Below are 16,234 nucleotides of genomic sequence, written 5' to 3'. Positions count from 1 at the left end.
GTGACGAGGAATCTGAAAACTGCAGGCCCCACGGCACCCCCTTTTGGAGGTCTGTATGTCTGGAAGCAGGGGGTCCCCGGAGCTGAAATGAATGGGGTTCAGTTCCCGGAAAACCCCTGTTTTAATCCCATGTAAAAAATGAAGACAAAACGGCTTGGATTGCCCCTTTAAAGTGAATATATGTTACTCTGGCTACTTACCCAGTTGGCAAGATATGTGTGCAGAAGTGTAAATACTGTTTGTATTCACTCACCCTTTCTCTGTTTTATCTAGTGTACGTTATCATATCTGTCTTTTGCTTGGCATCGGCGATGAGCCTGTTTAACTGCCTCTCTGCATTAATTCAAAACCTATCATGTGGACGATGCAGGTGTGTTACATGATGTATATTTATAAATCAGTGTATATCAGGGGGGGAGGTTGGATTGTGTTGGCTTAAAGCCCTGTACCAGTTTTCACCACAACAATATTTCTACAAATTGTTCTCTCCTCCTGGCCACCTGGCCAGATCAACCCCTAGTACACAAGCACGTGCCTACGGCAGGGGTGGCTAACTCCAGTACTCAAGGGCCACCAAGAGGTCAGGTTTTCGGGATATCCCGGCTTCAGCACAGATGGCTCCATCTCCGACTGAGCCACCTGTGCTGAAGCTGGGATATCCTGAAAACCTGACCCGTTGGTGGCCCTTGAGGATTGGAGTTGGCCACCCCGGGTCTATGGCTTACCGGGAACGACACTACACCATCAAGGCACTCCCACGATTAAGAAGTGCAGCCCGAGGAATGGAAGTTAGGAAAACTCCCGAAATATTCTTAATAAATGAGAACATTTCATACTGGCGGGGGGGGGGGGGTTGTATTGGTGTTGGGTTCCACCTACGTATTATCTTGTAAACATTTCCCTTCATGGGGACAGAGATAGAGCTATGCAATATAGCTTGGCATCTTTCCTCCCACTCCTCCATCTCAAGGGAGGCGCCCAATTCCCCCTGCCACTGACTCATAAACTTGCCATGTGGTTTCCTTATCCAGATTGAGGAAAACCTGATACAGAGAAGAGATTAAGCACTTGAACCCACTTTATCTAGGGCATAGGTTATGAAGACCTATAGATTGTAACCTCTCTGGGACAGGGGCTTCTTTTCCTATTTATTGATTAAATATTTTACCAGTATATAATACATTGAGTTACCTCAATGTATTATTGGGCAGTGAGGTATAATATAGGATTATGGGCGTTTTAGTTGCTTTGATGTCTGAAGCACTTATTCCCTTTGTCTCCTAATATTTTTCCACAATTATTACTGCTGTAAAGTGCTATGTACATGGGTGGCCCTGTTCAAATACAGATATATGCACGCATACACACACTTCTAACTATCGCTTTAGAAATGCAGCGCTATTTAGGACTAGTCGGAACTGATTAGTGAAATGATGATAAAACGATATGATTGCTGGCCCTCCTAGCAGGGAAGGAGTTAAATGTTCCAAAAAATACTGAAACTAGACATATAGGGCCATATTTGCTATGCGGTGCTATTCTATAAGATACCTTCCAGCGCCAGAAGATAATCTACGGACCATTCACTTGAATGGACCTGTACGGCGTCTTCCAGCACCATGAGGTGTGTTGTGCAATAGCGCAGCTTGGCAAACATGGGCTATAATCCTCTGTATTGATTGATTTGTGTATTGACTCTTGTCCTTCCTATACCTTTGCACAGAGTTTCCTGCTGCAACAAAAGCGCTGAAGTGAGGCTCCTTTTCCTGGCTGGGTTTTGTATAGCCGTGTCTGTGATCTGGGCGGTGTATCGGAATGAAGATAGGTATGCGATAATGGGAAGGGTGCAACACTTTAGGCTCCGGTAACCATGTGTGCAATTTCCTATAAATAGATAGCACGGTGCCGCTACCAACTGGTCAGCTGGTCTCAGTAGGAATATTATGAAGTAATATTAAACAGCTAACGGAGCAATCCCTTCCAGGACCAAAGTGGACTAATCCCAGTGATGTGTTTAAGGGCTCTCATCTGGGTCATTTATCATTAAAAAAAAAAATAATCATAACCCAATCTGACGCCTATGTCAATTTTTTTTTTTTTAAAGTTAGACTTATGCTTGTAAATCCAGAGCCCCCCCCCCCCCCCCCTTCAAACCTCTCCTTATCTTTATTGGCTCCCTGATGAGGACAGGGGGAAAAGGAAACACTAGATTGACAAACGCTTCCCCATTCAGAGACCCATAAGAAATTAAACTATTCATCCCCAGGGTAGTACAAAGGACTTGGGGTCATCCAGGTGGGAGGAACGGAAATTTCACCAGCAACAAAGGAAAGGGTTCTTTACAGTAAGGGCTGTTGCAATGTGGAATTCATTACCCATGGAAACTGTGATGGCAGATACAATAGATTTGTTCAAAAGAAGGTTGGACATCTTTTTAGAAAGGAAAAGCATACAGGGATATACCAAATAAGTGAACATGGGAAGGATCCAGGGAGAGATTTGATTCTTGGAGTCCGGAAGGAATTTACTTTTCTCTTTATGAGATATCATTGGATGATGTGTCACTGGGGCTTTTTGTTTGCCTTCCTCTGGATCAATATACTGTAAGTACAGATATAGGATAAATTATCTGTCGTCTAAATCTAGCACAGGTTGAACTTGATGAACATATGTCTCTTTTCAACCTCATCTATTATGTAACCATGTAACCATGTAACAACTGTCCGACTCTGGAATTGCTCCTTTTAAGTATTGAAATGGTTACAAAAGCTCAGGAAGCATCTGAGCTTGATGGCAATTGATAATGGAAAAAAAGAAATCTACTTTTATAACCTAGTAATCTACCATAGAAGTCTCAATTAATTTGACAATGGGATAGTAAAATGACAAGCCTCAACCAGAGCAGCAATACTGCGCTGAAGCAGCAGTCTGTGCTGATCGTCGTAAAAAAAAAAAAATATTTTCTTTTTATTTATTTATTTTTTAAATCTGATGGTTCGTTTAGGAAATACGAGTTTGAAATATTAGATGTACGGAGGGTTAAAATGGAGCCCTATAAAGGAAGGGTTGCCATGATAATCTCACAAAATAGAGATTTGGCAGACTAAGTTTTTTTTTAACGCCCCACCCCTCCCTCCCCCCCAAAAATGAGCGGATCATGCTCAGAGGGATCTATATTAACTGTAACATTAAATAAATTACATTTATGTAGGTTTCTATGAGGAATTAGTGCTTTGAAGTAACCAAATATGGCTTATGTTTTGGTCTAGGTGGGTTTGGATATTACAAGATATCCTGGGAATTGCCTTCTGTCTCAACTTCATTAAAACTCTAAGAATGCCAAATTTCAAGGTAAACTACTCCTTTTTGACTACAAACTTTATGTGCATTTTTAGAAGCTTTTGGTCAATGCTTTCTAACACCTTTCATTAACACCAGTAGCCCTCCTTTAATATTTTGGCACAGTTGTTAACGCAAAGAGCATGAGAAAATACTGGGTGTGATGCTCAGGGGGCTGGATGTGGTTGGGTGTGAGAGAATGCAAACCAAAGGTAAATAAGGATTTGACGTCTTTGGAATAAGTGCGAAACAGAATGGGCGTGAAATGTGTCACTTGGGCTCTTACTGCTGCATATGTAAATATCTATTTCTATTGTGGATGATAGCACATGATTTAAAATATATACATGTGCACTTATTTGAAGATCATTTGAAGTACATCATGCCTCTCCATGGTCCCAAAATAACTCTTTAAATGTCTTCTCAGCCTGAGCACTTTTGGTTCCATGCGGAAGTGATTAAAACACCAGCTCAGCAGCCTACAACCAGCCCTGCAGTTTGCTGCCCTTCCCCAGAATTTGACTAGCTGGAAATAATTGCAGGCCTCTTATTTTCTTACTCACACTTCCTGTTGTGTTGCTGTATGTAGCAGTTAATTATTATTAGATCGCAGGCTTTGTTTAGTAAATCTGCCTCTTTAGTGTTTGCAGCAATGTCTATATATGTCACAATTGGATCACAAGTGATCTATATTACCCGCAAAACACCAAGCTAGGGTAAAATAAGTTTGTTGCATGCAAAATGCTCTGGGTTTCAGGTACTTTCCTCCGGGCTACGGGTTCCCCCTCCATCTGCAGTGAACATGGCTGCTGCCATGTTACCATGGAAATGGAACGCTACGTGATTTCATGATGCTAAGCGGTGGCAATGTGACGCTGCGCAGCGTCATGTAGCGTTCCGTGCCATGTTCACTGCAGTTGGATGGGGAGTTGCAGCAGGATGTCGGGAGATGCCGCCGCCGCCGCCGCAGCACGCCGCCAAGTAAGGGAATTTTTTCAGTTGAAGGTGGCAACCCTGGTCGCTCCTTGCTTCTGCCCTCTTCCTCCTGAACCGCACGGTCAAATGACACCGCAGACGTCACCCGGCATCTTGTTACCATGGGAACGCGACGTGTCAGCTCCAAATGTTACCATGGCAATGTGCCGCCGTGCGACGTGACGTTGGTGACATCCGCTGCGGTTCAGCAGGAGGGTGGCAGCAAGGAGGTGACCGCCACAGCTAAGTGCGGGAGAGGAAAAAAAGCTACTGGTGGCCCGGGAAAAAAATGTCACCGGTGCCTGCACCTGCTATCGGCAGCTCTGCCAAAGGGGACCTTCTTGTGGATATGGGTATGTATGTATGTATGTATATTATATGTAAATGTACTCATTGCTCTTATTTCTTAACAGGCGTGTGTCATACTGCTCGGCCTCCTTCTTTTGTATGATGTGTTTTTCGTCTTCATTACTCCGTTCTTCACAAAGGTACGCAAACATCGCTGTCCTCCTGTGTTGGCTGTTACAGTTGCCAACTTGTATAATTTAATTTATGGTCTTTCAATTAACGTGATCCAGCTGTTTTGTGATGTTTGCTTGGCGACAGTAACGTAAATGAATCCTGTTCGGTAACTGAATTCAGAAATGTATAAGGTAAGCACCGGAGAACCATAAGGCCGCGTCCAGGGTGACGCTGAGCGCGTCTGCGCACTCGTGCTCAGCGCGATCAAACACATTGCGACAGTGTTTGTCCTGGGTGAGTGCGTGTATGCCCGTGAGCACTCGGCTGCTTGCCGAGACAAATTCTTTTGAATTTGTCACGCTTGCCCTGGTCATGTGCGCAGTTCAGCCCATGAGGGCGAACCGCTCATGTGACATCACGCCCCCCCCTGCGCAACTAAACTGGACACTAATCGCCCCTGCTCATGGCACGGTGCTCGAGCGAGAGTGCGCTTGCTCTCAGCCTGCACGAGGCCTTGAGGACCAAGATGTGCATGAAACCAGAGATTATGTGTGGCATGATAGGATTTCGTAGCATGTATGAAGAAAATGAGCAAGGTAGCTGAGATTCTCTCTGGGTTTTGATGCTGAACAGTTTGCTACCGAGATTACTCTGGGGCCGGCTTGTTCTTTCACGGGACCTCTTACCTGGTGCGATGCGGCATCTCCTCAGGCGACACGGCGTCATGATGTTGCCATGGCAATGCTGCGCCATGTGACGTCACGTTGTCATTGCAACGTGACACCATTTGACGACTTGGCGCCAAGATAACAGGACGCAGAAAGAGGAAATGGCGCCGGACAGGTAAAGCCTTGATTATACGAAGTGCTGCAAGGCGGCAGCGCTATTTTGTGACGCCGAGCAGCATCTTGATTATACCGGGGAGGGAGAGCAGAGGAGGCTTGGAGGCATGGCAGAGACTTGGCCATGAGCGATTTGGCCTCATTGGCTGAACGGCTCACGTTCCCCAGCCGTCTGCCTTGCAGTACAGTGCACCACGACCGTCGCTTGCGGTATAAGCAGTTTGATTGAGTCTAAGGTGGTTGTTTTGGTACCACGCTACACGCAACGGCGCGCGTTTTTGGCTATAATCACGGCCTAAGAGAGTTGCAGATGTCCCCGTGCTCCACCCCGGTAATCGGTTTAATTGTGGGGAAGAGTGAGGGGCTTCTATAACCGCGCGGCTCGGTGCAGTGGCACCGACGGTACCATCAAGCCGACCCTGAAAATACTAAAACAAGAACGGATGTTACGTTCCCTAAGGTTAATGTGTGTCCTCAAAGCTCATTATGTGCAAAAATAACGGGCTGAAATTCACGTTATTGTAGCACAACGTTGCGTTATCGTCCAATAATATGACGTTAAGTATATCTGGACGTTACTCCTACCCAGATCCAGCAATAAGTGTTTAACTCAAGTTGAGAGAGAAGAAAATAACGCTTGGTTGGTTAACTAATGCTTAACTGTGACGTTACACCCATCCAGAACGTAAAAGCCCTCTTTCAGTGTTTGGATGTGAGTAACGGGAAGTTTAGGTACGATCTAACTAACACAGCGTTAAGTCCCCGCGCTAACCTTAACAGACGTTTGTGGATATGCGGCATTATGGTAACGCCTCATCTGCATATCATTATAACATCTGTTCTAGTTAACGCAAGGCTCTTTACCGGAGGAAACATGACTTACCGTTACGTTATTGTACTTTGATGAAACACTGTTAGGCTTAACGTGAAGTCACTTAACAGAGCTTTGTGTATCTGGGGCTTTGTGTTTGCTGTTCAACATTCCAAGAACACTGTCCAAATTCTATATGAAATGTGGGTAGCTGTTCCTGGTGAAGAACTCGGAGAGGTTTGAAAACTTGTAAGGCCTCGGACATGCTTACCGCTGGCGTGCTGATGCGCGCTGAGGCTCAGGGAAAGCGGGTGCTTTCCCTGGCCTTGCGGTTGCTTGTCCTGCTCGCCGTAAGGGGGCGGGCACGTCACTGGCCGGGGGCGGGCCAGTGACGTCACGGAGCTGGTTCGCCCTCATTGGGCGAACCGCTCACGTGACCGGCCTGTCGTGCCGGCAAGTGGGGGAATTTTAAATTCCCCTAAGACCTGCGCTTCCTCAAGCACGCGAAAGCGCAGGTGAGCCCCTACTAAAGCCGCTCTAATTGCGGCTGTAGGGGCTCAGTGCTGAGCGGCCACGCGCTTCCGCCAGCAAGCAGGCAACATGGCCGAGGTCTAACATATCAACTAATTGTTGGTCCAATAAAAGGTATCATACCCCCCTACTACCTCTCCCTCCTTTTTCTTATTTTACGATATGAAATGGAAAAACATTGGGTAAAATTCAACAACTAACTACGTCGGGTGTAAAAACGCTCCTCCTTCTGCTGACCGTGCACAACGAAGGCACAATATGTCTTCACCACCTCTGAAGTACGAAACAATACTCCCTGTTTAAGGTTACTTTACTCTGAGTTGTCTTCAACGTTTTCAACTCACCGGCCTAGCTCCTCTGCTCGACTCAGCGAACGCTCATCACCCTCTTTATAATCTGTGTAGATCAAATTCATACACATCGTAGGTTTTTTAGGGGGAGGGAGGTGGAGTATTGCTCTAATTAGGATAGGCATTAGCAACTGTTAATAGCCAATTCCCTTGATTTATTATTGCAATGTACTTAATAATTTTTATCAATTATGTTAAAGCATATCACCAGTACTACTGCATATGTATCTCTTTCAACCATTGCTCATACACTTGCTATTTACTGTTCATTCTTAGAATGGGGAGAGCATTATGGTAGAAGTAGCAGCCGGACCTTCAGGAAGTGGTGAAAAGGTAACACCTATATCATTTTTTTAAATTTTTGTTTATTTTAAAGTTCATTTTATTTAAAGCAGCAATGCTGTGTACGCATTTTTTTTTATTTTTAAATTAATTATTTTGTAATTTTTTTTTTTTTTTTTTTACAATTTTGGACCCACGAGGTCCTCTGGCGCTGAACTGCGTCATCTCTAGCTCTGGGGCCCCCCTTGGTTTCAGAGATACTTAACATTTTTGGTACCTGTGTTCTCTAACTCCGTCAGGAATTCAATATGACCGCCAAACCTTGCGTGTCCCGCTGACCAATAGGAAGCTGCAACGTCATTGTTGCAGCTTCTTATTGGATGGCCATTTAAATATCCAGGAAGTAACACCAGTGACTACACCAGCAGTTTATATTGGGAAACAAAGCTATAAATAGTGCATTAAGCTTGGAAAGGACCTCACCGTTCCAATACTGTACAAAAAAAACATGTTATCCTGCTGGGATTACTGCTATAAACAATGAAAATATGACTAGTTGTATTGTTCATGCAAGCTACTACCTTCTTAGGTGTGAATTATTATTTTTAAGACCACAAACTGGCCAGCGTTTGGCTGGTCCCTTTACAATATTAAGCACTTTTTGACTTGGGTTTGATCCTAGAGTGGTGAGAGTTTGGTGGAAGTCCCAGCCGAATCCCATGCTACCCAAGAGAAAGTAAGGATTGTATTTCAGATACCTTCACTGGATTTTTATTTCGCAATCTGAGAGGCTTTGGTCAAATTGTCTCACATTCACTCATGTCTGGTGGGTCTTCCATATTTCAGGGCCAGTGGGGATACTGTCTTTTTTTTCCCATCTGTATCCAATGATCATCCTGTTTCCTAAATACACTTTTAAAGCAGCAGTCCTAATGTAGTCTCATTTGGATCAGAGTTCTTCAAAAGTAGAACTCTTCAATGAGTTTTCCAGGGTGGCCAGATCCCCCCCCCCCCCCCCCCCCCCCCCAAATAAGAAAAGAAATGCAGGATTAGAAGCGCCACACGAGTATTATAATGTAATTTTGAATGCATTTAAAGATGTAAATTATTCTTCAAGAATTTGCACACATTTGCAACACCGGCACCATATATATTTACATTACCTTGGCTTACAAGTGAAATTGAGTGTGAGAACTTGCACTGGATTAAGCATGCGCAGAAAGTCTAAGAGCCACTCCAAGGCCTGTCACGGGCTGAATCTGGTCTCCGGGCAGCCAATTGAAGAGCCCTGTTCTAAAAAGTCCGGTGATACCTGGAGTGCAGAATTTGGCCATTATGGTTGCACTATATTATCCGACCATTTAATCCATTAAAGTAGATCGCAATAATCGTGGAACAAAAAGTGTCCATTTCATAGACACAAAAGCTCTTCTGTAAAAAAACAAACCCCTATTGTTCATTTATTTAAAAAAAAAAAAAATATATATATATTTTTTTTTATGTATATATATATACATGTACATATATATTATTATATATTTATATATGTATATATAAATATGTATATATAAATATGTATTGAAAAATGTTAGTACAGTCCAAGTGTAAATGTCCAAACCCCAGAATAAGTCCTGATAGGTAATGCAGGAAAACTGTACAGAATCCAAGGGCCCACGGCTGCTCTCAAATGGTGCGCTCTTTGTCTTCTTTTGTATATATATATATATATATATATATATATATATATATATATATATATATATACATATACATTTGCACTGGTTATAGCATGGATTTCTGCTTTAATACATGTAACTCCATTTCCATATGTTCTTTAAACAAAAATCCTCAACATTTTACACACTGAAATGGTTATTTCTTGGTTTGGTTAATCTCAAAATCAGTGTTTAGTCTTTCTATTTCTCTGTTTTCATTTAAAACATTTTTTATAAATCCGTATTTTTAGCAATTTTACCCATGGCAAATAAATGTCCACACATTTGAATGAACTTTCATTTCCGTACGGCCCTTGTCTGGCCCTTGTCTCCAACCTGTGGCTGGGCTGTTACATAAGGTGGAAACCTAATACGAAATGATGCTTCAGTTCTGGTTTTAACATGAAGTGCAAAACTATAGTTCAGTGGTATTTTTTAGTTAAAACCTAAAATCATAAATCCCTAATTGTAGCTTTGCAAAAATGCATCACTTCTATAATGCCCTACACAGCACGCACAATGCCGCCTATTTCTGGACAGAAGACAGTTACATGATGGCAGAGTAGCTGTGATTGATCATTGACTCATTATTGTAATTGGGTGTTTTTGGTTTAATTGGTTCTGTGTGTGTGTTAATTTGTTCCAATTGTCTTCCAGTTACCTGTGGTTATTAGGGTACCTAGGCTGGAGTACTCTGCATTGACATTATGTGGAATGCCCTTTTCATTGCTAGGTTTTGGGGATATCATCGTGCCCGGTGAGTTTCTGCAATTACTCGTCTATACGGTTTCAATTAAATCCCAGCATGTCAGATGAGGAAAATGTAGTATAGGAAAGGATATGTATTTCCAATTTCACAGAACGATCTAAAATTCCTATTTCCTTTGATTGTAATCACCATTCCACTGACCGATAGAACAGCAAATAGCTATTTTGTTGCCTTAACTCAGGAACTAGAACTTCCTTTGGATTAAGCCAGAGGTTCTCCACTCCAGTCCTCAACACCACCCAACAGGTCAGGTTTTAAGGATATATTCCGTCTTCAGCACAGGTGGCTCAGTCTTTGACTGAGCCACTGATTGAGCCACCTGTGCTGAAGCAGGGAGCCATTGATTGAGCTACCTGTGTTGAACCAGGAATATCCTGAAAACCTGGCCTTTTGGAGCGGTCTTGAGGACTAGAGTTGAACCCCCTGGATTAATCCATTTTGTGTCAATTGGTCACATAGATCACACACTGATCTGCAATGTATGGAAAATGTGTGTTACTGGCCCCTCTGGCTACAAATGTGTAATTGAAGGCTAGAAAACGTTGGTGCAGCCTCCTGTACCGACACTGGTCTGAAACATTCTGTGCTGTACTTTGGGTTTGATCAGAATTAGGAAGAATAGTTTATTTCCTCATGTTACTGTCACACATGCTCTTCCCTGCTGGAGGGACGTGTAACGTTCCGGGATGCTATGCAGTGCACAATCACGAATGTGTTAAAGAACCTTTTATCTCCCTAAAATCCCGGCTACTTGACTGAAATATTTACTTTCAAAATGTAGCCCGAGTCACGTCAATAACACACGTTCCGGACGACATTAAAAACATTTTCCTTCTTCTTAGGCCTGTTGGTTGCTTATTGCCGAAGGTTTGACGTACGGACATCCTCTTCCAGCATCTATTATATTTCCTGCACCATAGGTGAGTCTGAAATATTTCTAGAGAAAATGATTATCGGCATCTCTGTCTCAGGAAGGGCAGTTCTTGGCATATCCAGTTGATTGCGCTTAATTCTCATGTTAACCCTCTCCCTGCTGGAAGGACCAGTATTGCATCTCCATTCGGCACCGAAAGGTTGACAATTTTGCTTGTTTGGCTGCAATATCAAAAGGTTAATAGGTGTGTGTGTGTGTGTGTGTGTGTGTGTGTGTGTGTGTGTGTGTGTGGCGCCAAAGAGTGATAAATAACCCAGTGTGAGTATAATAAAAAAAGAATGTGCTCAAAACAGCAAATTTTGTGCAAAGAGCAAATATATTCAATTTGTAAATATAGTGATGCACAACAATATACATTTCAATAAAGTCAAAAAGTCATAATTCCAAGTGTAAGAGGAAAAATACAGTCCAGCCAAGGAAAAAAGGGTGATCCAAATTAGTCCCAGAGATCAAGGGGTTAATAAGGTTTTGAATAACACAGTCCAAATAGACTTGCGCTACTGGAGACGCTGGCAGCTCTCAAATGGATGAAACCACATCCAGAAGCAAATCCAAGAAGAGAAAGAAGAGAGTACGCACTCCATAACGTGGCCACGTAGACACAATTATTTATTAAAAAGGCGTACAAGTGGCACCCGCAATGGTAGAAGAATTAAAAGCATTTAGGCCGACATATAGTCACCAGCCGGTTCAGCAGATGAAGACAGGTAGTTTCAGCATCTACAGAAGTAGTGGGACTGGTACAACCCTCCCATGGGTATGGCGAGGGGGTCCAATGTGTCCCAGCAGCTAATCAGTCCCCTCGATCCAAAACCAGCAAGAGAAACTGCAAGCCGGCTGATCGATTAGCTGTGGAGGAGGCAGGAGCTCGAGAGGCTGTTCCAGCAAGGCTGACGTCAGTGACGTAGCCCAACGCGTTTCATCACACCACGTGACTTCATCTGGAGAAACCGAAAGGTTGACTATTCGGCTTGTTTGGCAGCAATATCAAAAGATTAATAGCAGTGTGTGAATATATCTATATCTCTTCCATGGTGCCTCAACAAGAAAGTTTTCGACCAGGGTATTCTGCTCGTGCTCACGTATGGATGTGAAACTTGGACCCTAAATGCAAAGATAATTCAGAAGCTTCAGACAACACACAGACATATGGAGAGATGCATGCTGGGTATTACCCGGAGAGACAGGAAAAAGAATGAATGGGTTCGACACCAAACAAAAGTCTGTGACATCACAAGGGTGAAGAAATTAAAATGGCAGTGGTTCAGACATTACAAGAAGAAATGACCATCGTTGGACAAAGATGGTACTCAAGTGTATTCCAAGAGCGATTAAAAGACAAGACAAGGACGACGACCAAAAGGAAGATGGGAGGATGGAATCAGAAAATGTGTTGGAGTGACGTGCAAAAGAACAGATGTCCAGGGCACCCATCCTGGGGGAATTTAAAAAAAATACTTTGCTTTCAGCTGGGTGCGTGCAGTAAGGCCAGGAGCACCATCCAGCCCCAGGTAATACACAGCCAAAAAAAAAATCTGCTACACTCGCAAAGGTGACGTATCAAAAGGTATACATTTATTTAATACAGCAAAAACAAAAATATGGGCAACGTTTCAGATCTCTCTCTCTCTCTCCCCCCTCCCCCTCCCCCCCCCACGGAAGATCTGGCCACTAAATGGGTGTTTTCCCTGGGTACTGTGGCTCACCTGCTGGTTTAGGAGGTCTGAGTGGACCCGCAGTTGTAGTTTGGGAGCAGCAACAGGGCAGGCTTTCTCCATCTCTTTACTGTGCAGCGCCTCCATCCTGCTGGATGCAGTATGGTCCCCACAGTCAATACTCCTCTCCAATAATCACACACCATAGTTTGTCCAACGGCAGGTTTATTGCATAACAGCATGATAGTTCTCCAACCCTGGAGCAGACCCCGAGTGCTTGAGGCCCCAAGAGCCCCTCCCAATCTCCTTGACCATCTGGTAGGGAAAAGGGTATCACACTGTCCCATTCTCAACCCCCTCAATTTTGTGGAGTGCCAGCTTTTTTACCCTGGGGAAGGGCTTGTAACCCCACCCCATAACAGGGCAGGTCCAGGTACTGACCGGCATCACCATATACATGTGACCCAGTCAGTACCCTCCCCAGGTATAGCACGCTAACTGCCGGTTTAGGTCTGCCCCTGGATAAGGCAACATAGTACCCATCCAGGCTGCAACTGCAGGCTAGGCCCTGCGCAGGAGTTTAACCCCAACACCGCCTGTTCTTACCAGGACTTATAGTATTGTGGCCAGTAGAGGCCAGTGTTGAGGCTATAGCCAGGGACTCTTGGCTACGTGTGTGTGTGTATATGTGTATATATACATATATATATTTAAAAAAATTATCATTTGCAAATACAACAAATGCATTATGTTATGTCTTTATGATTATTTTGTTGCAGCTTATGCTGTGGGAATGGTTTTGACTTTCGTCGTTCTAACTCTGATGAAGATGGGACAGCCGGCGCTTCTGTACTTGGTACCTTGCACACTTATTACCAGCTCTGTCATTGCCTGGAAAAGGAAGGAAATGAAATCATTTTGGAATGGCGGTGGCTACGAGGTATGTAAGACCATATTTTTAAGTGAAACTGTTATCAAATGATAAACAAGGCCTCGGCTGTTTCTATGTCCAATTTACTGTTTGATCAATAGCACATTACTGCAGAATTACCGCAGAGTGCGCTTAATCTCTCCTCCTTCCACACAACACTGTTACACACCCTTTCCCAACAGGACTTCATATCTTATTTACTGGCAATATATTTGGCTACAGGAGTAAACAAATGAAAGCGTGTGTGTGCACGCCCCATGGCCCTTAGCTGTAGCGGACACCCCCTTGCTGCCGCCCCCCTCCTCCTTCGGAACCGCTGTGTCAAATGACGCAGCAGGCGTCACCAACGTGATGTCGCACTGTTGCGTTGCCATGGTAACGTGTCGTCATTTCATGCTGCGGTTCAGGGGGGGGGGGGGGGGCGGCAGCCACAGCTAAGTGACTTGCCAACAGGCCTGGCAGGCCCGAGAGCGCGGTGAAAGTGTGTGGGCCGGACATTTTTGCCGCCCCAAAATGTAGCCACCCTACGACCGCACCTATTGGGAATTCCGCCACAGTGTGTGTGTGTGTGTGTGTGTGTGTGTGTGTGTGTGTGTGTGTGTGTGTGTGTGTGTGTGTGTGTGTGTGTGTGTGTGTGTGTGTGTGTGTGTGTGTATGTATATAGATATATATATATATCTCGCACATCAAGCGGGTACATGGGTGCTAAATATACTGACCTCTGAAACGCTGCAGAAGTGATTTATATAGCTCTATATTCATTATTCTCAATGCAGCAAATTCTCCTGAGATTTTATTCTTTGTTTCTTGTTCCGGTCTACAGATAATGGAACACGTGGATAACGCAGCGAATGAAGAAAACAACATTATAACGCATGATGAGCCACAAGAAGCACAATGATGCAGATATTATGGAATTACACATTTTACTTTTGTATACATACTGACTTTCTACAAGATTTTAGAAATGCTAAATCACTTCCCCCCCCCAATTCATCTGTAACCCCTTAACCACGAAAAAAAAAACCTCACACTGCGTTGTAAAGTATTTCAGAACTATCCGATGCATTAGGGGATACAATGTAACCTGAAAACCTTTTTCTGGGGAGGATATTTTTGTAAAGCTGTGGGTTTTTTTGTAATAGAAGGGGAACTGTGATTTGATGGGAAAACAGTTCCCATAAGTTGGTGCCTTATTTCAAATAGAACTGAACTTTCTGATCAACGCATTACTAAAACCCCAGCGGGCTGTATGTATTTGTGCAGAGATGACGATGGTACCATTTTGTATTCCCTTTACTGTATGGCAGAAAACACGATATTGGATGAAGCCTGTATTGAAATCTGTATGCCTCATGTCACTTTTCCATACATCACTTAGTAATACTGCCTTATGTTCCAGCTTTTTTTCGCAACACAGAACTGCGGTGTTCTGAATATTGTCAATGATCTTTAAAGAAGCCTAATCATTAAATACTTGTAAAACAAGTAACTCAATTAATTACAAGTTGGTTATGAAGTGGACCAGTTGACTTTACCCAGCTTGAGATGTGATACCCACCCTTTCAAATTACTTTTCCCAATCAATTATGGTAACATTGTTTCATTTCCAAAGATACAAATAGAGAACCAAGCTTCTGTATCTTACAGCTTGGAAATGAGAGGCCGTACAGTGTAGAAAGCAGATCGTTGAGCAATGAACTCTGGGATTCTTTGTCATGGTTCATGGAGCCATCAATAGCAACATATTCCTGGCAGCCTCAAAGACCATTGTGGGAAGGGTTTCTTTAAAGATCATTGGGCTGTCAAAGTGCAAAGTAGCTCTCTTAACGGTTACATATGGGTGAGAACATGCAGTATTTTGCAAAGAGAATGTGCAGGTCATTTTTGCACGTATGACAAGGTACCTCAAATGATTCCTTTGCACATACTTTTATACTCCAAATTTCACAGTGCAGAAGTGAAGCGGGAATTCTGCATTATAATTGTGGCACATCGTTTGCATAAATAAAATCTCATTTGCATGGCCCTCTCTATAGCTAATTAGTTGTTGTACGCTTGCTCTAGATGACTTTGTTTAAATAACTATTTACTTAACCTCCTCGCTACAGGCTATAAATGTTACCTCTATTCAGACTTATAATAAATCCATTTTTGTAGAGCCATAAATGTTTTTTTTTATATCTTTTGCTACAGATCTAGGATTTATAAGCCCTTTTATAAGCTGGTTCTACTTTCAGTAACTCATTATGTACAGTTCTAGAACTGTAAGCATCTAATATTTCTCTACGGAGTGCTAATCAGGCAAATTGACTATATTGTTCAATTTGTAATCATTATTATGACTAAAATGTTTCAGATTTAATAAAGACGTGAATTTAAATACAATGTTGTGTTAAAGCTATTATTGGAGATGTGTATGGCAAGTGTACTTTTTGTGAAAGATGTTAACATATTGGGGTACTTGTACTTTTAAAGAAAAAAATAGCAATACATAGGGGTTGTGTATTCACTACAAACATTCCATTCTAGAATCTAAACCCTCTCTAATGGAAACAAGTGTGTGTGTGTTGTACCTGGCAGTGGTAGGCAACCTAACCAATAAAGTGCTCGAGGTCGGTTGCAGATTTACCAGAGT

At 43.1% G+C, this 16,234-nt stretch overlaps 1 protein-coding gene across 4 annotated transcripts in view; it reads left to right on the top strand.

Annotated features, from left to right (window-relative positions):
- Positions 1–15,984, top strand: part of SPPL2A (signal peptide peptidase like 2A) — a 34,530-nt gene extending 18,546 nt beyond the window's left edge. For 2 of the 4 annotated variants that reach the window (XM_075575604.1, XM_075575605.1), the window contains 10 exons: positions 274–370; positions 1,724–1,825; positions 3,270–3,351; positions 4,728–4,802; positions 7,587–7,643; positions 8,275–8,328; positions 9,965–10,064; positions 10,919–10,996; positions 13,445–13,605; positions 14,420–15,984. In XM_075575604.1, coding sequence (XP_075431719.1) covers positions 274–370; positions 1,724–1,825; positions 3,270–3,351; positions 4,728–4,802; positions 7,587–7,643; positions 8,275–8,328; positions 9,965–10,064; positions 10,919–10,996; positions 13,445–13,605; positions 14,420–14,497 — 884 coding nt within the window. In that variant the 3' untranslated portion in view covers positions 14,498–15,984. The remainder of the gene's footprint in view (positions 1–273; positions 371–1,723; positions 1,826–3,269; positions 3,352–4,727; positions 4,803–7,586; positions 7,644–8,274; positions 8,329–9,964; positions 10,065–10,918; positions 10,997–13,444; positions 13,606–14,419) is intronic. The other 2 variants (XM_075575606.1, XM_075575607.1) reach the window with 1 other exon arrangement.
- The last annotated feature ends 250 nt before the right edge of the window (positions 15,985–16,234 follow it).

Source organism: Ascaphus truei, chromosome 18 (genome assembly GCF_040206685.1).
Source record: "Ascaphus truei isolate aAscTru1 chromosome 18, aAscTru1.hap1, whole genome shotgun sequence".
Taxonomy (NCBI): Eukaryota; Metazoa; Chordata; class Amphibia; order Anura; family Ascaphidae; genus Ascaphus; species Ascaphus truei.
Note: the sequence above shows the minus strand (reverse complement) of the source record. Positions and strands in the feature narration are given on the sequence as shown.